The sequence below is a fragment of the Gopherus flavomarginatus genome, chromosome 4 (assembly GCF_025201925.1).
Source record: "Gopherus flavomarginatus isolate rGopFla2 chromosome 4, rGopFla2.mat.asm, whole genome shotgun sequence".
Lineage (NCBI taxonomy): Eukaryota > Metazoa > Chordata > Testudines > Testudinidae > Gopherus > Gopherus flavomarginatus.
In genome coordinates, this window is record NC_066620.1 from 11,254,111 (window position 1) to 11,276,554 (window position 22,444).

Below are 22,444 nucleotides of genomic sequence, written 5' to 3' on the forward strand. Positions count from 1 at the left end.
AAGATTGACTCTCAAAGGGGAGAAAAGATATTTTAAGTATGTTTGCAAGTCATCTGTTACACCAGACCCCAGAGAAGCCTCTGCTGGGACATTTTTAAATTCGGTTGCATTTACAACATACAGCCTATATGACTCATCAAAACTTCAGAGGGAAAAAAAATCAAATCTTATTTCTGTGTTCACTTGAAAAAGATACGAGTCTCCCTTGGCAAGCAGAAGTTATCTGAGAGCGCCAGAAGGACAGCATTGTTTTAAGACTGTGCAAATGAAGCGTGGGAAAGTTGCACCTTAAGTAAATAAGAGCCACTAGTGCATGTCTGGGCAGTGAGCAGGAGGTGAGACTTAAAGACCTTTTAAAAAAAATCTGGAAACAATGCCTGTTCAGTGAGGAGACCGCAATCCTTGCATGGCCTGCTTATTCCAACAACAGCAGCCCAAATCCTTGGTGTACATCAGCTGAGACTGCCTCAAGCAGCTGGCCCACTTCTAAAGGACCAATGATACTTCTGATCAGATTTACTCCAACAGGCTCCTCAATTTAAGATCTTGGTTTGGTGTTTTGGAGCTGGACCAGCTGACACCAATGCTGTTAAACATCAGAACTGCAGGAGTCATTTCTTTTGCCTCGCTCTAGCGACCCCCCAAAGACAGAGAAGGGAAAAGCAAGCCACAGTGTCAGGTAGCATTGTTTTGTTTCCTACTTGTGCTTTCTGAACCTTCCTTTAGGAAGGGGTGAAAACTGCTCTGTTCCTTTTAACCTTCTGTATTTTGCCAATCTTCATTCTTAGCCTGGCCATGCAGGATGTATGCAACGTGCTGTCAGTGGACCAAATGACTTCATACATAAAACCACAGCTCCTTATTCCCTTGCTAGATGGGCACAATCAGTGGTTAAACAAAAATTGCTAAACACAGTTTGTCTCTAAGTAGCGTTGACACTGAAATATCCAAGACTCTGCATTGATCAGGGAATAAGTCTCCCCCATTGTAAATACGAATACAAAAAAATAATTCAAGACATTCCAAAAATTTAATTGTAAATTGTTAAATTGTTCAGTTACGTCTAAGCTCTGCTTTTCATTGTCTCCTGCCCAGACCGGAATTGACTTCAAAGCACAGCAACAAAATTCTGCATTCATCAGTGTCTGCTGACAAGATTCCATCCTCGCTATTAACCTCTCAGCACTCAGAGCCTGGCTCAGAAAAGCCAAAGAACCAAGAGATTTTACTAATCCCATTCTAAAGAATGCTTGACTTTTGCCTATTGATGGGAAAAGCTGGGCAGGGGGTGGGAGAGTAAGGAAGAAAAGCAATACTGTATTTAGAACTGCTGGCAGAAAAGCCCATAATCAGCCGTCCATTTTAAAAGACAAGTTGCACCAATTTATACAGATGCAATTAGTTACTGCTCATTAGGAAGCATTCACCATAAATTTGTTTTTGTTCCATTCAATTCATAAATGCTACCATTTGCTTCTACCCCCCACCCCCTTAAAGTCTCAGATGCATTTATAGCTTATTCAGTGTGACTGGCATGAAAAAAAGATGCCCTTGCCTGAAATAGCTGGACAGTTCGACTTCTCCCCTTGTCCAGCATTCACAGCACGAGTGGTTACAAATTTGTTAGCAAAATCATTGTGTTTACCTGCATTCTCCTGGAATTTTGCAAGAGCCATGCTTAGGACTACAGCCCTGACGGCAAATAGCTGCAAAGAGAAAAAAGCATCAATAAGTATTCTGTCCATTTCCCACATCCTCACGCTCGTGGGAATGTTTTAATCTCTAGCTAGCATTGTAATCCTACCAAAGCCAAGGTTTAACAGGTCTCTTATATCAACTCTAGTGGAAAGAGATGTAGGGTGTGCCTTACGGCAGCAAATCCATCCAGGCAGCTAACTAAATAGGGATCCCACATGATGCTGTTTTAAGAACTTGTATCAACCCCAGAGAAGCCATTGTGCCTAATAAACTTGCACCCCATGATGTTCTACAAGAATTTCTCTTTCTGCATCAGAAGGAGAGAGGAGCCCTTCCCTCACTTTACAAAAAATGCAGTGCTAGTTGGCTTGGTAATAACCAGCTGTTTTCTCCCAGACCTGTGTGCACACCCCATTTCAGTGGGTCTAGATTGAAACTGCACATATATTTTATCAAACACGTTTTGCTGACAATCCATTCTTCCAGCTCAGGGTTCTGCATTTCTCTTGCAGCAGTTCACACTGCTAAGGGATTGAGAACACGCTCCGCAACGTCCACTCATGTAGGAGACAGCCTGGAACTCTGCGGCTGAAAGGTTTTTTATTTGCCCATTCAGCTTCACGACACATCTCTTCCTGCTCACCCTGAAGCGCCACACAAAACATTCTGCCCCACAAGGGAAAATCTTGGTCCTGTAGAAGTCAGTGGCAAACCCCTCACTGGCTTCAAATGAGGCCAGATTCCACCCCCAGGCTATGAAGTGGGTAATCAGTGTTACTCAATTGAAGAGGACACCTGCTAATATTCCAGTGCTTCTTGAATTGATATGGGGCTCAAAAGAGATTTTGGGTAAAGTTTAAACAAGTCATTAGGCGCTTTTGAAAATTCTGCCCATTAAATAGAAAGCCCCATGGAATAAAATCCATTATCTTTATAATGGGTACATGGGCAGCCATGGTAGCTCCAAAAAGAGATAAAAGCATCAATAAGTATGCTGTCCGGTCAGTCCACCTTAACCCTGAACTGGAGAAAACAGTTCTTGCCCAATCAATCCTTGGCCTCTCTGCAAGCCTACCAACAAAGGCACCAGTGAGGGGTTACGATGGTGTGGATGGTTATCCTCTAGGAATCGGGCTGACATTAGCAGGCAACAGAATAGCAACCTTGAGGTTAAGTGCTCCATGTCCATGGAACTATCCAAGACCATTATCAGTACAAAACTAGTTACAAACCTTTGCTGCATTCTGGCCCCATCCAGCCTTCCAGACAAGTCTTGTTGCCGTTCTGATCACAGGTATGGTGGCCAAAGAAGTCGTCTCTTGGTCGACAAAACTTGTTGCAGCCAAAGCCATAGTAATGCTCATCACAAGTCACCCGGATCTGGTACTCAAAATGGGCAATGCCTGCGTTTTGTTTCAAAGTCTGCCACTGACGGCTCGGATTGATCATACCGGAGTGGGATGCCTTTTCAATAATGCTATCAGGATCTAGAGGTCAGAAGTGAAGGGGGAGGTTAACACTTTGTTGGTCATCTGAACTGGATGGAAGTCAGTCAGTCTCACAAACAGGATTTCAAGAGACTGCTATATGCTGGCTTTATTTAATTGGGTCTCCAAAATTAAGAAAAAAAGTTGCCCCAAAGCCTATGCCATTAACAGACATGCACGTATTGTGTACTGAAGAGAAACCAGACTGAAGTCAGTGAGAACAGTTAGGCCAATGCTTACCCGCCCCTTTTGAGTAGCTCATACTTAAGACTCCCAATAAGAACCATAAGATTAGCAAATCGAGGAGGAAAACAGAACTGCATTTACTCCTACCTATAACAGGGATAGGAATCTAAGCTTGGTGCACCATGCATTTTGCACTGCTTGTTCAATTAGTATTGTATTATCTGTTACAGTATTTGTGAAAACCTCCAGCCCTAATATTATAGCCTAATAAGGTAACCTTTCAAATTGGACAGACACATGCAAAAGGCTTGCAGGCTTCTGGAAGCCAGGTATAAAGAGTTTTCTACATGAGAAGTCTAGTGACATTTGGCATACGTGATTCTCATTCAGTTTTGGCCAGGAAATACTGTGAAAATTAGCTTTTTAGATGTTAGCTGACACTCGCCTAATGGAGATCTGTACAAATAACTCAAATTGCTTTATGTGGAGTATAGCTTTCCCCTTCTCTCCTTAAAGAGTTTAAGCTTTGTACTTGACATTTAGTTCCAGCAAAATTTTCTGGCTTTTAGAAACATACAACTGTCTAAATCACAGCCTGAAATAATAATATTTCACATGAGCATGGAACATGGTATATATCTGTGGTATTTCACTTTGTAGTCCAGGTCTTGTGACTTAAAATGATCTGACACTGCCTTACGACCTGCTGCTAGCAGCACTTGACTGCAGAGTGAAAGTTTATCATAAAATAGCCAGAATACCCTTGCAAACCCAGTGCGAAAACAAAACTGAAGTACCAGGCCAGACTTCTGTATATGGGAGCATAATCCAGAGTCAGAAAAATTCTAAACGAGAAGGGCCCTTTGCCAGTAATGTGTTAGAATGCTCTATCTGAAGGACTATCACATTTAAGAATTAAAATGAATCAAAACATTTACTTGTTCTTTCAACACTTAAGGTTTTGGACTTTACATAAGGCAGACTTGAAGGCGAATAAAACTTTTGCAAAGCTGATGAAGACATGGGCTATTTTCTTTCTAAATTTCTTTAAATGTGTTCATGAGAGCCTGCTTTTAGCTTTCAGAATGAACTTCCAAACACGACGACGGTTATTCAAAGCAGTAACAATTCATCTCTAGCTAAGAAAAGCCAAATAAATCGAAGTATTCGCTATCCCACCAGAGAAGCCTGTTGATCTCTGTTTAAACTGTCATGGTATTCTTGGGTGCAGGAGTCCAGTGTCTATTGCATTTTTACAGTTTAGCATTAATAGCATCCATTTATTTACTTTAGGTTTTAAAAACGTTCTAACTCATTTTTCAGAGCTATGAGTAATTTGTAATGTAGGTTCCCCCCCCCCATTCTGAACAGACAGTTTTTTGCACTGCTTTAACTATGCTGATTTCAAACTAGTATAGTTGCATCAGTACAACGCTGTAGCTTGAATGCAATTCTGTTGGGATAAAGGAATATCTTGTGAGCTTATTTCTGTAAAATTAGTCTCTAGTTCAGCAAGGTACTTAAAGTACCTTGCTGAATTGGGGTCTAAGTGACTTTGCCAAGGGCATGCATCGAGTCTGTGGCACAGCGCTGCCCAATCCCAGTCCAGTGCCTTTTCATCCTTTCATGCTGAATGAGGAAGAGGCTAGTCAGAGTCAGATTACCAGCAGGATTATAGAACGGATTTGCTTTTGAAGCTGAGAATTGTTGCTTCACATATTCACACCCGTTTCACTCCATGGCACCAGAAAGCCATGTTTCCTTCAAAAAATGGTACAGAGCTCCCTTCTTGCCTCCACCCAGGCACCCCTCCCCCTTATTTGGGAGCATGTATTTGTGGCACAGGTAGGTAGCTCTGCCATGTTTCACTCAAACTGCTTAGTCCTTTAGGCCCTTAGCCACAGCCTGCTGAACCCAATGGCAACACTCCCATGAATACAATGGGGTTTGGATCAGGCCCTTAGTGCATTCAGTTTTATCATGAAATAAAGACGACTGAGTTGGTCTTTTCTGGTTACCATTAAAGTATCTTTCTTGGATACAGGTCACAGTAATGTCACTGCACATGTAATTCCTGATGAGAGCTCATGTGGGCATACATGACCCTGGTCAACACCTGCCAATAGCCATTTCTCAGAGAGCAAAGGCATTTTCATAATCACATATGCCATGTTCTTCCTTGTATTCTTTCCCCACCCTCCCTAGTCCCACCTGGAAGCACAGGAGAGGATACCACAGTCCTTCTACTCCCAGTCCACACCAGATTAATAAGGAGCACAAACTAATAAGAATGAAGCCAGTCAGCCTAGAGAAAGTGATCTTCATAATTCCCTTGATGACATCTGACTTGGGAATCCCAAGCTTTGATAAAGGAGTTAGAGGAAACATTAACCAATTGGCAATTGCTGAGGTGGAAGAGAAGCCCTCTGACAATATTAAAGCTTGTACTCTGCTCTTAACACCAGAGAGCTGGTAGTTTAAGCATTGGCCTGCTAAACCCAGGGTTGTGAGTTCAATCCTTGAGGGTGTCATTTAGAGATCTGGGGCAAAAATCTGGGGATGGGTCCTGCTTTGAGCAGGGGGTTGGACTAGATACCTCCTGAGATCCCTTCCAACCCTGATATTCTATGATTCACAGTGTGACCAGCAATGTTCGATATCCAACTTAAGATGCCTTGTAGGGGGCCCAATTTTCAGAAACTGCTGAGCACCCACCCTCAGAAAAGCTAGGCACCATAAGGTGACTTTGGACACTGAAATTGGCCCCCTTTAAAATCTTGGCCTCCTAACATCTTCCAAGTACGGTTTAAGTTACATGATGCTGAAGCCTCTTATGCTTGACTTGAATTCACATGCAACTGATACCAGTAAGCTATAATAGCACTTGGTCATACCCCTTGTCAGCTCCGTTTGTTTTACTGATGAAGCAACAACAGTGGTAGTGAGCTGAAACTTAATCCAGGACAAAGCTAGAAACACCTTTGGGTTAAATCCTGGCCCCATGGAAGTCAAACTCCCTTGGACTCCAATGGGTATGTCTACACTGCAATTAAAAAACCCACAGTGGGCCCATGCCAGCTGACTTGGGCTTGCGGAGATCAGGCTATTTAGCTGCAGTGTAGACATTCTGGGACTGTCCCACCTTGCAAGGTCCTAGAGCCCAACCTCCAGCCCGAGCCTGAACATCTACATGACAACTAAACAGCCCCAAGCCCAGTGAGACTGAGTCAAGCCATGTAGACATACCCAATGGAGCCAAAGTTTCACCTTAAGTGCTACATGGGATACAGCAAAACTGCTGGTGGGGAAGACAAGGATACAGAAAAGAGACAGTCAAGTCTAGTTTTATTTTTATTTTTTTTTAAATGACTAAATTTCCATCAGGTCTGTCATATGCCATTAAAACAATGAACCCTGCTAGAGCAGTGTCCAGGACACAATGGTACCATGCCCTACTTTTTCCAACAGCCCCAAAGAAAAGAGTCCAGTAGAATTTAATGGAATTAAACTATTAGGGTTTCCTAGGAAATGCTGTAGAAGCCTATAGAACTTCAACCATTTAAGAATTTTATTGAAAGCTTGGTATCCCCTGTTAAAAATTCCATGGAGATATCCCTTTAAAGATGGGTGAGTCTACTGTCAGCAAGGTGGTGACACTCCAGGAAGGAGGAAGTGTTTGTGCAACAGGGTCACTTAGATGACCCAATTAAAAATATACAACGGTGAAGCAACTGAGAGAAAGTTTAATCAGGAACATGTGCAAGACCAAGTCTGCACTGGGCCAAACATACTGTTTGGGCGGGTGGAGGGAGAGGAACCATGAGGCAGTTTTCTCTGAAGACAATTTTGCTTCCAGAAGATTAGAGCAAAGAAAGGATTCATTGTGAAGCTCTGGAAAGTCTGTTTCATGAAAAAAAAGATGAGTTCCAATAATAGTAGAGATGGCAGAGGTCCAGGCTGAAAAAAAACCCTGCAATCTTACTATAAACAAGACCTTCATTTTAAATGCAGACCTCTTCCGTTTATAATTTGACACTGCCAGTATAGAAGCACCTTTAGATATTTTTCCCCTTGAATAAAGTTTGTGCAACCAAGGCCAAAAGGTTCCCTGAGCAGTGATCCTGGACTTCAAATCATGCATGCTGCTCTATCAGAGAGCGTCATTAGTCATAAGGTATGTCTATACTACCCACCGGATTGGGGGGCAGCAATTGATCCAGCGGGGATTGATTTATCGTGTCTAGTTTAGATGCGATAAATAGATCCGAGTGCTCTCCCGTCGACTCCTGTACTCCAGCACCGCGAGACGCGCAGGCGGAGTTGACGGGGGAGCGGCAGCAGTCGACTCACCGCGGTGCAGACACCATGGTAAGTTGACCTAAGTACATCGACTTCAGCTACGTTATTCACATAGCTGAAGCTGCGTAACTTGATCAATCCCTCCCACCCCCCAGCGTAGACCAGGCCATAGACAGGAAGGGAGAGCATGGGTGTCACTTATTGGCAGTTTTCATTAGTTTTGTTACGTGTGGCCTTCTTAATTTGTGGAACTAGTGGGACTTAGAAAGTTACGCCTGGTCCTGAAATCTGATCTGTGCAGAGGGATCCCTGTGCCCAGGGACAGCCTCTGTGGGGTCCACAGAGGCACAGGAGTTTGCCCCTACAGATCTAACTAAGGGCTTGGCTACACTGGCACTTTACAGCGCTGCAACTTTCACGCTCAGGGGCGTGAAAAAACACCCCGAGCGCTGCAAGATACAGCGTTGTAAAGCCTCAGTGTAATCAGTGCCGCAGCGCTGGGAGCGCGGCTCCCAGCGCTGCAAGCTACACCCATAGAGGATGTGGTTTACGTGCAGCGCTGGGAGAGCTCTCTCCCAGCACTGGCGCTCCGACCACACTCACACTTCAAAGCGCTGCCGCAGCAGTGCTCCTGCAGCGCTGCCGCGGCAGCGCTTTGAAATTTCAAGTGTAGCCATAACCTTAAAGTGCAGGGCTTTGGCACTTCACACACATCTATGGGCTCCTCTACCATGCTGCGTCCGGAGCCCATTCGAGTTCCAAGCTATGGATATTTAAGTAGTTTGTCTTCACAGTTCAAGTAGGGCTCAGTGCATCGTGAGGGCTGGGAAGGGGGCACAGACATCCAGCTGGTGAACAGAAGGTCTGGTATTTTCTTCGCAACATTTGGCAGAGCATTTCCAATTCCTTGGCACAATAAGCAGTTTTGCTTCTGACAACAGCAGCATGGGAGTCTTAGGGACCCAGAGGAGGAATCACAATAGAGCCACAGGCCTGAACTCCCAAATGCAGTGGTAGTTTATACAGTGAATATTAACCTTTAATTATAGGTATACACACCCCAGTGACAGTTGGATATCAGCAGCACAGCTCGCCAGCCATTGGGGTTTAGAGATTCCTCTGACTAGTACATAAAGCCGAAACTGACCACACAAGGACAAAGAAATTGGCCAAAGACATTTCAGGGGAAGATCTTCCCCCTCACACATCCCCCATGTTTCAGCCAACTTTATTGGGTGGTGTCTGCTACATATTTCCTGAATACAAATCCCTAGATAGAGAACCTACCCCCCCACACACACACCCAAGAAAAACAAGTACTACCACCAGTTTCTCATCTTTCTAAAATCGTTTAGATAATGACTACATTGAGTCTCACTGTGGCTTTTATAAGTGATGTGTAGCCTAGGAAAAAGTTCTCAAGGGTCCTTAAGCGACTGACACTTAAATCCCATTGACAATCAAGAGGATTTAAGTTCCTGCTCCTCAAGTAGTTTTTTAAAAGAGGACTTAATCCCTTTTAAAAATTGTACCCCTCATTACTACTTGGATTTTTCCCTCCCTGGAATGGATGTAGGCCATACTAACACATATCCTTGTTTATCATAGACCCAGACCCTGCAGTCTGCACTGCAGATCCCCTGCGCTGCAGATTGTGTGCCTTCCCTATTTCCTGCAAGGTGCTTTAAAATTACATGCAGAGCTCCAGCAGAAGTCCTCCCACAAACTGAGGGTGGAATACAGTCACAAAGGAGCCCCATTCACATAAAAGCCTTTCAGCAGGGAGCTGATGGAGGCATTTTGAATGAGAAAACCAAGGAATGAATACTTACTAGCAGTGTCATTGCTGTAATCCCACGCCTCAACAAGCAACGTATAGGATCGCTGCAAAACAAAAATATATACATTAGTACTGCACCTCAGACAGACAGCACCTTTCAAAAAAGCAAACAAACATTTTTAAATAAAAAATTCAAATCACCATCTCACCGAGATGATTCAATAAATCCATTGAAAACATAAATAGGCAACAGATTATACTTGAGACAAACATGATCCTCTTGTAACCTCTTAAGTCAGACTGGATAAGGTGACTTGAGCAATTCAAGGTGAAAGGTCTCATCTTTGTCATCACTAATGCATCTTATGTGCTTAACCAGGAAGTACAGCTTTTGACACTATGCTGTAAATTAGAATGTGCAAGTTTGGCAAAAATGCACATAGTTGGGGGGGAAATGATCAGCTGCTTTGAGAGTTTTAGTTACAAAACTTTGATTTTTTATTTTGTTTTAGATCATGACTTTTTCCATCCTGAAAGCAAGGGGTGTTGCGAAGATTATTCTGCTTGGCCTCGGCAGCGCAGTCTCTAGAGGGCTTTGCTTTTCAGCACCCCTTTGAAAGCTTTGTCCGCACTAGGCCGCCTGCTCCCACAAGTATCAGGTAACTAAGGCAAGAACTGATGAATCTTGGAAGGGGGTGGGGAGGGAGAGGCTCTGTCAAACAAAGCCTTGGCTCATACTATTTGGAAGAATTAGGGAAGCAGGAGACACGTATGTGTCACATTTATAGACAGACTAATCTGCCAATCAGGTCTCTAGCATTCCCATAATAATGATCAGCAGCTCCACTAACCAAAGAGACTGACTGCTTCAGGCTGGAAGTATGCCAGGTTCTGCAGCTAAGTTCCCTTTATCGTCAAACCTGACTCAGGAAGAGTCATTAGAACTTTCCCCACCTTTATTAGGCCATGTTTTAGCCTGATCCTGTATTTCTCTCCCCCTCAATACTGTCATGCTACCAGAAAAATGTCTAGGCTTAGATACAGATTTTTAAAGAGAGAGTCAAAAGGTTAAGAATTTAGAAAAAAGGAAACCGAGGTGGTGTGTTTGATTTAGTCAGATGTCAGTCTAACCTTTTGGAGGGAGGGTGTGTGAAAAACAATGATGCACAAGTTAGAATCTTGTGCAAGAGAAGTTGAGTCGTGTGGTTTCTTTTTCACACTCACTTCTATTCTTGCCAGCAGTAAAAGGCGAAAGATTTATCTGTCCATTTGTAAAGAGAGAGTCGCACGTAGCAATTAAATACTGTGTGACCAGAAACAAAACCCAGTTTATAAAAGGACTATAGCTGCAAGGTAGTGTAAGCATCAGGCAGACTTCAAAACTCCTCCTGACCTCCCCTCCCCCCAAAAAGTCAAAGCCAACTAATTTCTCACGACTGGACACAGCATGCAGCCTTTGAATGAAAAAAAAAATCTAGTTTGTGATGGACACTAGCTTGGAATCTAGCCTAAATACGTTTCATATTCAAAGCAGACTCAGATTCCATTTCGTTCACTGATAACTGTGGGAAAATGCTTTGAAAAAGCAAGCAAAGCTGGGCAAGCCAAGACATGTGCCCAACCTTCCCAGCAAAGTATAGATCGGCCCTCACCATTTTTGGTTAATATTTCATCAATAAAGTTACACATTATTTGTTACCATTCTGGGAAAAGCCTTGCAACTTGGAGGAAATGCTCTGAAACAGCTTTAGAAGGCTTTCCCACACAAGTCAGAGGTAAAAATTCCGGAGACATAATTAAATGTGCATTTCATTTCGCTTCTGGCATGGCTACCATCACCTCTCCTCCTCTGTTTAATTACAACACCGCCAAACCCAAAACAGAGTGTGACATGTTACAGCAAGCTTGCAAAAATATTATGCTACAACGGAGAATAAATTATGACAACAACTTGCACTATTTCAATAAAGTTAAGGATGTTTTCCTTTTTGCCTTGCATAATTGTTTTGGAAGATGTTCCATCTGAACACATAGCAACAGTCCCTGCTAAGTTCTTAGGCTTGTTTACCAACACAATCCACCCTGGAGGAAAGGAAAGGCAGAATCCCTGCTTTAAGAGCTACTGTTGCCACATACCTGTGTAACGAATTTTCAACAAACCACAGGGCTTCATTTAAAAACAACACTTAACATGGCAACCTCCTCCCTCCAAAAATAAAATAAAAATCTTTGCAAGTTTTTTTTTTTTTAAAAAAACAGAAAAATGTTTAGCTAAAGAAAGCCATATTTTATGATTGGGAGAGAACTGTCCTTTCATCCACTTGGTTGTGCCCTCCCTGACAGAGTGAAACATCTGTGCTCAAGGAAGTTTATCAACTAGACTTTTTTTTTTAAGAAGTTTCAAAAAACAAACAAAGCTAGTAAACCCCCTAAAATGCAATCTGATTGCATTAATCTGACCATCCCATAAGGAATTTCTCTGCAAAGACTACATAGTGTTGAGCTATTAGACTATTTTAAAAGGTGCCCATCATCCCACTTTACAGATCAACAGTTAAGGTATCTCAGGAATGACTACTTACAGCATGGAGGTTTAATCTTTCCCATGCTCACAACTGACCTCTGCACATCTTTGAATAAATATACATCCAGACACAAGAATTCCACATCATGCACCTTATTCCATCAAAGCAAGGTACCAGGCAGCAAATCAGCAGTGAACTATGCTGGAGTCACACCCAATTAGCCACTATAAATCTGATCTTGACCAGAAGGCAAAGATTCAAGCCAGCTTTGGTCTCATGCTAGAAAGGAACTCAAGCCACTGGTTTGCAGAATGTTCACACACTCATCCTTTAATCAAAACCAAGAACATGCTATGAATATACCATCATGGTCACATCTGAATGAGTTTACCAAAGCTAGGGGATCGTTAAAATAGCTGAGCTTATGGTAGGTAGTATTGGGAGCACTAAATTTGTGGAGGTTGGTTAGATAGCAAAGTGAAACCAAAAAAGAGTTTTGAGAACTCTTGGCAGTTCTAAGCCAACCATCACCATATTTATTCCTGATCTGTAGAGGACAGAACCCATGAAGAACTTTTGTGACCCTTTAAATCTGTCATTGGTGGTCACTTGTGAGGGTGTGACAGGATATTGCTGCCTCTTCAGATTATTCAGCGTTTTAAGTCACGGCCAGAATGGATGCATAATCCAGGAGGGGTTTAAAAAGCAGAGAAGTCTTTGGAAGAAATAGGTGTCAGTGTTTTCACATGGGACTAAATTTTAAGGGCCAAAACTGACAGCTTAAAGAGGCCAGATTTTCAGAAGGCAGGTGCTGAGGACTGTCAGGGGCCAGGAAGCAAGCTCCTTTAAAACTCCCTCCCCCCCAAAAAAAATCATTAGATCCTTTGGGATCTTGATCCCCCACATGAAGAACAGTGATCCAACCAGACAGAGCAGCAGAAGAATGTTCTTGTTATTTGTGAAGGGATATTCCCCCTTTGGGGGGTTGCGACTCCTGTCCTAGAGAGTTAACCACCCAAGACACCTGCCAATTCAGTGTTTCGCATGCTTCGCGACAAGCAGCGGGAAGTCCGATTTGACTTTTGTACATGCTTCTCTTCTGTCAAACAGGGAAATCAGGTTAACCACAGCAATGCTCAACCTGTGCCCTGACAGCCACATGTGGAGACAAGCCTGACTTGCAGCTCCCCTCTCGCTCTGCCTGGGTCTCAGGCAGCGTGCCAGTCCCTACGCACTCCATGCTGGAACAGGAGACCACGAGCTGAGAGCTGCAGCAACTCCGCCCATTGGCTAAAGTGGGCGTGGCAGGGAAGGAAGAAATGAGCAACATTTTAAAACCTCCCGGGGGTGGAGGGGGAGAGCGAGACAGACAGAGCCCAGAACAGATTTACAGCTAGCCACAATACCACTTCCTCTGATTGCTCAGCACAGTTCTCGCTGTGGTGCCACATCACCACATGATGACATGGAGTCAAGATGACACCACACGAACACCTGATCACATCGGGGCCATCCCGTTAGCTCCTGCTCCATTTGTTGACAGAGCAGCTCTTCAAAGCTGAAGATTACTAGTTTGGACACATTCATTGGATGTCCCCCTCAGCAGGAGAAGGAAGAGGAGAGACAGACTCATCTCCTTTATTCAACACAAGGTAGCTTGCAAGCTTCTCGCTGGGCCTTCCTACATAAAACATAACCCTACAAGTTTTACTCTCTGTACCCAAGATGGCATTGCATACTATTCAAGTTTTTTGTTTATACAAGCAGTAACCTCACCTCCCATAGGCCATGGCTTTCAAGAACTTCAAAGGTTACATTAACACTCCGCATGCAGGGCAGCATCTCTGAGGACCAATCACAATGTGCCCATGTGATAACACACTTCGCTCTTGATAGAGCAACTTTTCACCCCGTCTCCTCTCTGCTGAGAGAGGTAAAAACCACTCGATTGCCACATTAGAATGGGCCATACAAACAAATGCAGCTACATTAGCAGTTGCCAGGAGCCTCTCTCCTTGACAGCACAAGCTGAACCAGTCAAGACCTTCTCTGAGATACAGCTGTCCTCCTCCTGCCAAACGATGAAGGACACAAAATTACCGCCATCCAAACTATGTGTGCTGCATCCAATAAAGCAAGCTGATCTCTGATCTGGCAAGCCTGCCGGAATAATGAGTATCCTGTGAATACATAATGTGCTGAAGTTGCCATTGTGTGAAGTAAGTCCATGGTTTGTCTGGGAGCCGAACTCTGCTGAGTCTACTGCTGCTTCCTGTTGCTTGTCCTGTATTAGCATTATTTTTGGATAGGCCCCATTATGTCCTGTAATCCTCACTGCAGTCAGTATGGCCATGCTATTGTTCTTGGTTAATATTAGCAGTCAATGCCTCCGTCTGGGTGGCCGGACTACAATGTATTCTAATCACAGCACTAGAATGCACTAACCAAACAATGCGCCAGAAAAAGATCTTTAAAAAACTATGGCATCTCAATTTTAACAGACTTCAGTTTGGGGGGGCGGCAGGGGGGAAATCTCAATGGCAGGGGGTAGAATATTACAATAGCATTTTAATCAGTGCCTTATCTGATTACACGGTTATTTTTCCGCAAAGCTCTCGCTTGTCACCAAAAAGACCCAGTAAGTAGGCCAAGATGTCAATGGTCACTTTAAACCCTCCCCAATAAGGTTACCCACTATTCTTGTCCTTCTCCCTACCTGTTTGAAGCATCCCAGTGATAATTAAATGCACCAGTTACAAAAGGGTGGCAAGGTTAATAGAGAAAATACCTAGTAGCCAGCCAAGCAAAACAGTCAGGTTCACACAGAGCAAGCCTGAACAAGAGGCCTTTCTACTTATTACCCAAGTGCATAAAAACTGGGCTGAGCTGGTAAAGGACTCAATGTTTGACTAGTTACAAACCACTTTAACCACCTCTATCCACATTTTACAGTTTCTTTGGGATACAACAACAGTAATGAGTGTAATTGATGCTGTAGAGCAGTGACCACAGAATCACGAGTTCCAGGCAGCAACACGACACTAACACCACTCCGTTTTCTTTCCACATCCTTCCCCATCTAGAAGATGCATGTAGGTTACTGGTTTGAGTGGCATTTACTAAAAAAGACTCTCAATGCCAGTGATTCTGTACTAAGTGTGAATTCAGGGTTTTTAATACCAATCCTGTTCCCAGTTTGTTTGGTGTTTTTAAAGTGTATTAAAGAATGGTGGCTGAAGTCCACAGGTGCCATAGGATTTTTAGGCCTGAGCCTGGGAAAACTGCATCTCATTTTTATTAAAAAAAATTTCTAGTCAAGAGACAAAATAGCAGCATCTCATGTAATGAACAGCATCATCAGTTTTAATAGCAATAAGAATTAGTGTTCTTGCACTCTAATCTTCAGTCCATAATGAAATAGAGGGACATACGGTTCTAATTAACCTGCGGAAAGCTAACCCAAAAGGTATCAAGTCTTATGCAATACAAAGGCAGACATCCAGCTACACAAGTTATGAGAGGACAGTGCCTAATGTATGCTATCTAAAGAAGCTTCCATATACGCTTTAAGGAGGGCTACCCTGGGCCCAATTCAGCTCCCAAAGTCAGCTAGAGCAAGCCTTTATTTAAATCAAAAACAAACTAAAAACCTGCATACGAAAGTAGTTAGTGGGACTGATTTACTTATGGACAGACTATGGCTATAGGCACTGTAATAAAATGGATGCACACTAAAGGTGAAATCAAAAACTGGATTGGAACAGAAGAGTCCCTAAAGAAGGGATAGATTAGGAGTGGAAGAGGTACCTTTCAAAAAACACATCACTCCTCTACAGTCCTCGAGAAGAGTTTGAATTTGGATGCCAGTTATGTTCCAGAATGTCATTTAATACACACACTCCATTTTGGAGAACAGTGCCCATTCAAACCATGGCACTCAGATGTGGAAAGCATTTGTTTACCAATAATTCAAGTGGTACACATGTTCCAATGTTGATATATTCTTCTTCCCAGGGCCACCACCTAAAATTAGGGATGTTGACATTACACATGTCTGTTAAAACCTATAACCAGCCTCTCCCCCCCCAAAAAAGTCTTTATATTTCTGGCTAGTGACTGTTAGAAGAAAATATGTAATATATAACGCTAGTCCAGAGAGTTTCTTTCACAGGCATAAGTTTTGCTGATTAAAAACAAGACTTTTCTTAGCCAAAGGGTCAAAGAAACATAGGAAATCCAAAACTTTTAAGTTCTGCAGTGAAGCAGTTTAGAGGTTTTTACACCTCAGATTCTTGGTGCCTTGATACAATTGTGCCAACATGAAATGATTACAAGGATCACAATTTAATTTATCAGGATAAACAAGCAGTTTGAATTCTGAGATATGGGCACCACAGAGGAGGCCAACTTTGACCCGCCTCATGTTTATAGCCTTAGTGAACCCCAAGGTATCTCTTTGCATAAACACAACCAGTGCTGAACTTTGCTGAATGAATGCAGGGCTCCTTTAAAGCATGAGAAGGCATGAGATTTTGCAGTCCATTTTGGAAAATGCCGTTCTTATAACTGATCCTAAGTTAATGCTTTTGGAATTTGACTGACCATTTATGCTCAATAACCTGCAAAGACAAACTTCAACACAAGGAACATGGACATTTTTGGTTTGAAACTTCCCTATGGGTTTAATGGATGTACAAAGTTCTGAAGGAAGTTCCCAGTGCCTTAAAATGAATTGTGCATTTAGCTAGAGTATAGCTGTATTTTTCAAGAGGCATTACAATTTACACATTCTTTGGCTTACGGCTGCAGGTGCAGCTTTCTGGATGTAGTCTTTATTTCCTTCATTCTGGTCCGTTGCCCTGTTGCCTAGCAACTTATTCTAGCCTCCAATCACGTAAATGAATTTACAGCCCACTATCTTCACTCATTACTCACAAGGGTACAGATCAAACCCTACACAACAGCAATGTTCTTAGAAGGCGAGTTCCAGCACTTCAGATCTATGTTCGTTTTAGGAACTGAGTCTAAGAATTAAAGTGATCAGCACAAACTTGGATTATTTTTTTTAAACCCTGCCCAGTGCATAAAAATCTTTACGGAGCTAAAAATGGTCTTAAAACTATTTTCAACAAAAGGCACAAAGAAGCAGTTTGGCATGGGAAAAAAAGATGTCAAAAAAGTGTAGTCAAGGCAACAAGGCTTCCTGATGTTACTCACTAAAGCAGGAATGCCCAAGAAAAGCCCTTCCTCAAACAGAAAGATAACAGAACTGATGCATATTCAGAGGCCACTATGAATTGCCACTTGGCAATATGATTAACGCTTAGCTCTGCCTTCTGTTAACCTTCAATGGAATTCTCCATTTGGCCTATACAAGTCAAATCTGTATCTGACAAATTGTTACAAGACAAACTTTTGTCCTCACTCTTAAGATAGGGAGAAAATAGTGTTTTAAAACAAGCACAAATGTGGTCATTGAATTGAGTAGGACCAAAGTTTCCATTTCAGAGTCACATTAGCACCACATTAAAAGCGATTCAATATTCTGTTCGTATATTAAAAAAATGTAGGGTCTCTTGAAATAGTTTGCATACTTAATTTTAGTCCAAACAAGAGCTTTGCCACATTAAGTATTCCTTTGTTCAAATGCTTTAAGAATCACAATGACTATTTCCCCATCGAAGCAAAAGCAGGCTGGATAAGTGAACAAGTAGGTGATAACTTCAATCTTAGAACAGCTTGTTTTCTGTAGAGGGTCTGACCCAACTCATTAAAGTTCTACCATAGGAGTCAGCACTCCTAACCTCACACCAACCAAAAGGCTTTTGAGAGGAGATGGTGCAAAGATGGTTTTCTACTATCCTAGGATTCCTCAGCCTGATTAGATCCAGCTAACAGGACAATGGAAGCAAGTCTTTCACGGAGTGGAGACCAGCTAATACATGCAGTCCGGGTGCTGGTTTCTTAATGCCTTCATCTTCTGCACATCTGTGAACAAGTTACCAATGATCTTAAAAATTCAACACACTTGAGGGTTGAGGTTTTTTTTTTTTTTAAAGGTAAGAGAAAAACCACCCTAGATGAACCAGACCTTTGTGAAAATGTCAGAGCCTAGAGCAGAAGCACCACAGCCCCTGGCAGTACTTCAGATACCACAGATTTTTACAAAACCCTTCATCCTGTCAGTGGCATATTTGAAATGAGATAAAACTTCTTAATTTAAAAAAAAAATAGAGCTTACACTTCCAACACAGTTGTGCAAACTATACTATTGTACTTTGCAATGCTTCAAAACATGGGCTTGCGTTTATCCCTGCAGCCTTCAGGTCTTGGGGGAGAAACAAATCCCCAGCCTGACACTCACTAAAGCAGGGGTCCAGGACCCCTCAAGGGGGTCACAAGATTATTACATGGGGGGGGTGTCACAAGCTGTCAGCCACCACCCCAAACCCTACTTTGCCTCCAGCATTTATAATGGTGTTAAATATATAAACAAGTGCTTTTTAATTTATAAAGGGGGGGTCACACTCAGAGGCTTGCTATGTGAAAGGGGTCACCAGTACAAACGTTTGAGAACCACTGCACTAAAGGCAGGTAGGAGGCAGCACAGGCATTTTCAGAACACAGGGCTGGCTGTCTGCTTTGAGATTATGGAGTCAATGCCTGCACTACAATTGGGGGGAGGAAGAAGGGGGAGGGACTGAGATGGTACTCCAGGGACTCCTTTGGTTCTTATCCCATGGGGAAGGACCAAGTTTGGGAGAGGGTGGAAAGCTTACATAGGCTTCAGGCTTACCAGCAAGGGTAGGGGTTGGGGATGGGAAAGGACACTCCCTCCTCTCCCAGCAGGCAGTTAAGAGCACTTTAGGAGTCTGACCTTGGGCAAGGAAAGAAAGTAAAGCCATATTAAGGCACCTAGGTTAGAATGGCCTGACTGAGCAATGCAGAGCACTCAGCTGACCTAGGGAAGCTATGCTTTCCCAGCACCTCTGAGGGGGAGTTAAAAGAGATCAGGGTTTGTTTTGGGGTTGCTGATTTTTTGGGGGGGATGTCTAAATTTAAGCACCCAGCTTTGAAAATCTTAGCCAGTTTAGGAGACCCTAACAGAGCTGGAGTATACACATTACAGGCACACAGCAAGAGGAGGAGTGTTGTATAGCCCGCTGTTGTACTCCAAGCAGTGGTTTCATGACCCATTTGGAGAACTGATTATATTCAGGCCCTAGGTTCGGCAAGAGTTGTCCGGAGCAGAGCTCCAGTAGGTATTTTAAAACCGCTTGAGTTTTCTGAATCAAAGCATGTGTGTGGGGTGGGGGGTCATAGGAAGCTCCGGGAAACACTGAGAATTTAAGCCCCCTCCCCACTCTCTGCAATGAGGCTTTGCCAGGAGTCTAACACCACAGTTCTAGCAAAGCACATGGCCCTGGGCCCCACCTCCTTGTGGTCTCTGCCCTGCCACTGAGTTTGCAAACCCAGCTGTTGGGGGAGGGAGCGAGGGGTGCTGGGAACCCAGGAACAGGGAGCCAACTAACTATCCAGCGGTGGAGGGGGAGCAGAGTGCAATGTACAAGGTGGAAAGTTAAGCCCAGGCTCTTTATTTAGCTTCCGGAGTCTGCAAGTGCCTGGAAGCCTGTAACAAGATTCCCTGGGAAGTTGGCAGCTTGTTTGCAAATAGCAGCAGCAGCTTCCATCAACACCAAGGCCTGCAATGAGATTCCCCTTGGGGAAAGCAGGCAGCTTTCCCAAACACTCCCAGGGAAGGGAGCCAGTCATGACACACAGTTCCTATGGGAATCACTGGACAGCCCCCGTCCCCGCCACTCTTTTGGCTGCTGCACAAGCCTTAACTGGCAAAGGGGGAGGGAGAGTGAACTTCTGACCTTATAACTCTTAAGAGACTTATTGGTGCTGTAAAGTGCAAAGATCCTGAGTTTGCTCCCGACCCAGCTAGACGTGGATCTGCTTTGCAAGGCACAAACAGGGTTAGGTTAGGGGGCTTCCTTTCCTCTTTGTAAAGCCAGGATCCAGTCCCCCCACTGACTTCATAAGACCCCTCTGCCCATATTACAACTCAGGAACAGGCTTCCATGCAGAGCACCTTGGAGCACCCCTCCCCCGCAGCATGCTATTGACTCACCGGCCAGGCAAAGCTGAACGGGAGAACAATCCGGTTCCTTTCGTTATTCCGGTTGTATTTTAAATTAAAGGTATTTCCTCCGATGACAGGAGTAGATCCGGAGCCGAAGCTGCAAGGGCCGCCAGCAGAGACCCGGGACTGATACTCCTTCAGGCAAACTTTAAAATACGTATCACACTCGTCTTTGGTGCACTTCCTATCTCCTGGGTTTCGGGGGCCATCGCAGCAATTCCCATTTTGCAATTCGCCATTGACGTTTTGCATGGATAATATCTCCAGCTCGAACTGTCCGGACGCTCGAGTCACCTGTGCATCCAGGAAAGGGAGGGAGAGAAAAGGGTCACCGGCTTGTTGGGTTGCTTTAAGCGGCTGTAACAAGAGAGCGCAGAGCGCGGGGGATTCAGTCCCAAACGGAGGGGTTTTTAAAGCGGGTTTCGGACCCTGCCAAGCGCCAGACTTGCATCTCCCAGATAATCAGGAGGGCGTGAGAGCAGAGCCTCGTCTCCAGCGCCTGCCGGGGGCACTGCAAACCCGTCGGGGAACCAGGACACTGGCTCTGAATGGGGGGCGGGGGGGTACCGGCTCTGTCAAACAGGGACAGCCAAACCAGGTGCCACCGCTAAGATCTGAAAACGCAGCCAACGCTGATGTGCACGGCAGTCTTGAGTGCAATGAACCCTGTTAAGCAAAACATCTTCGGGGTGACCTGCACCCAGTAAGGGGCTTTTTTTAAATCAAACCAGGGAAATGAGCAGCAATCAAATCTTGCTAAAGGCCGGATCCCCCGCCCCACAAGCTGGGATTAAATCTCACTACATGAATCCACAAGCCCTTGTCTGCAGCACTTGCATACGTTTAAGGATTTTTAGGGGGGGGGGGTTGCACATTAAGTAGCGCCTGCAGCAAGGGCGCGTTTCGGGCGACCTAGTGAACGCGCAAGAGGAAGATCCCCGTCCCTGCCCACCCCGGGGCAAAGCGCAACGGAGCCTGGCGAAAGCGGCGGGCTGGCCGGTGCAGCTGCAGCCCCACGGGCGCTCGCGCTCACGTACCTTTCCCCGCAGGCATAGCAAGGCGAGGAGCAGAGGGGCGAGAGCGGGTCGCCTGGGTAAGCGCATGCCGCCTCCGTGCACGCTGCTGCTGCTCGCGCCGAGACTGCTGCTGCGGCCGGCTGCTCCCGACTCTAATATACTCCACCGATTGGAGCATGCACGAGTGGAAAACAACACCACTTTTCACCGGCTCCTCAATAGCGCCCCGATCTCCAATGCAAAGCAGCCCAGCCTCCTTTTATTCTGCCTCGGCCGCCCTCGCCTTTCTTTCTTTTCTTATTGCAATTATTCGGAGCCTTTTCTTCCTTTCAAATCACTTGCCACCGCTCGGTCAGGGCAGCACAATAAGCCCCCCTCCCCCCCCGAGAGACACACACGGACACATGCGACGCGCACAGAGAGAGGGAGCTGGAAGCCCGTCTGCGAGCCCCGCCGCTGCCTGCCTGCTTCATCTATCCCGCTGCAGCAGGAGGGGAAGCCGCAGCCGGCGCATGCGTCTCTATTAATATGCATGAGGAGGGTGGAGGGGAGGGGGGGAAAGTGGCACCGCCTGGTTCCCTGGAGGGAGGGGGGAGGGGAGTGTGAGAGCAGCAGGGGTGGGGCGGGAGCTTTGCAGCAGGTGAGAGCAATGGCAGGCAGGTATGGGGCGGGGATGCGGATTAGCTGGCCACAAAGACTAGCCTCATGCGGCGGGGCCGTGTGAACGGCGCTTGCAGCCAGCCAAGGTGTCTCTTGCAGGAGGGGGCAGTCGAAGCCCCAGGGGCTGCTGCTGGGAGCGGGTGGGTTGTTAACCCTTTCGGGTGCAGCCCAGGGGCACCGGGGGGTAGGTCCCATCCAGACCCCCACCCTAAAACCAATGCAAAGCGCAGCCAGGGTGCAGGGCCCCGCCTGGAGGAAGGGGACTGGCAAAGCCGGCTCCCTGCTGAAGCCAGTAGCGGATCCACCGGGGACCTTAGCACCGACCCTGGGCAGCTGCGGGAAAGTGATTTCAGGCGACCCCCCCACCCTCCGGGAAAGGATCCAGCCCAGACTGAGGGAAGAAGGGGCCAGGGAGACGCACACGTGTGTCTGCAGCAGGAGCAGCCCAAAAGTTTGCAAAGCCTCTAGGGGCTTGTCTCCCAACACCACCAATAACCCCCCCCCTTACACTCCGCGATCGGGACACGGGCGTGCACACGAGGGGGGAACCCCCAGGTGATCCGCTAGCCCCTGGGCCGCGGTGAGGGGCGAGCCTGGTCCGGAGAACCTGCTGCGAGCCGGAGCCACGTGGGCGGGGCAGCGAA

At 45.2% G+C, this 22,444-nt stretch overlaps 1 protein-coding gene across 1 annotated transcript in view; it reads right to left on the reverse strand.

Moving 5' to 3' along the window:
* JAG1 (jagged canonical Notch ligand 1) overlaps nt 1–21,605 on the reverse strand; it is a 35,407-nt gene extending 13,802 nt beyond the window's left edge. Inside the window, exons 1-5 of the mRNA XM_050952025.1 lie at nt 21,162–21,605; nt 20,113–20,418; nt 9,503–9,554; nt 2,931–3,185; nt 1,646–1,706 (exon numbers count right to left, since the gene is read on the reverse strand). Of these exons, the coding sequence (XP_050807982.1) occupies nt 1,646–1,706; nt 2,931–3,185; nt 9,503–9,554; nt 20,113–20,418; nt 21,162–21,227 (740 nt within the window). The 5' untranslated portion in view covers nt 21,228–21,605. The remainder of the gene's footprint in view (nt 1–1,645; nt 1,707–2,930; nt 3,186–9,502; nt 9,555–20,112; nt 20,419–21,161) is intronic.
* Nucleotides 21,606–22,444: the final 839 nt, after the last annotated feature.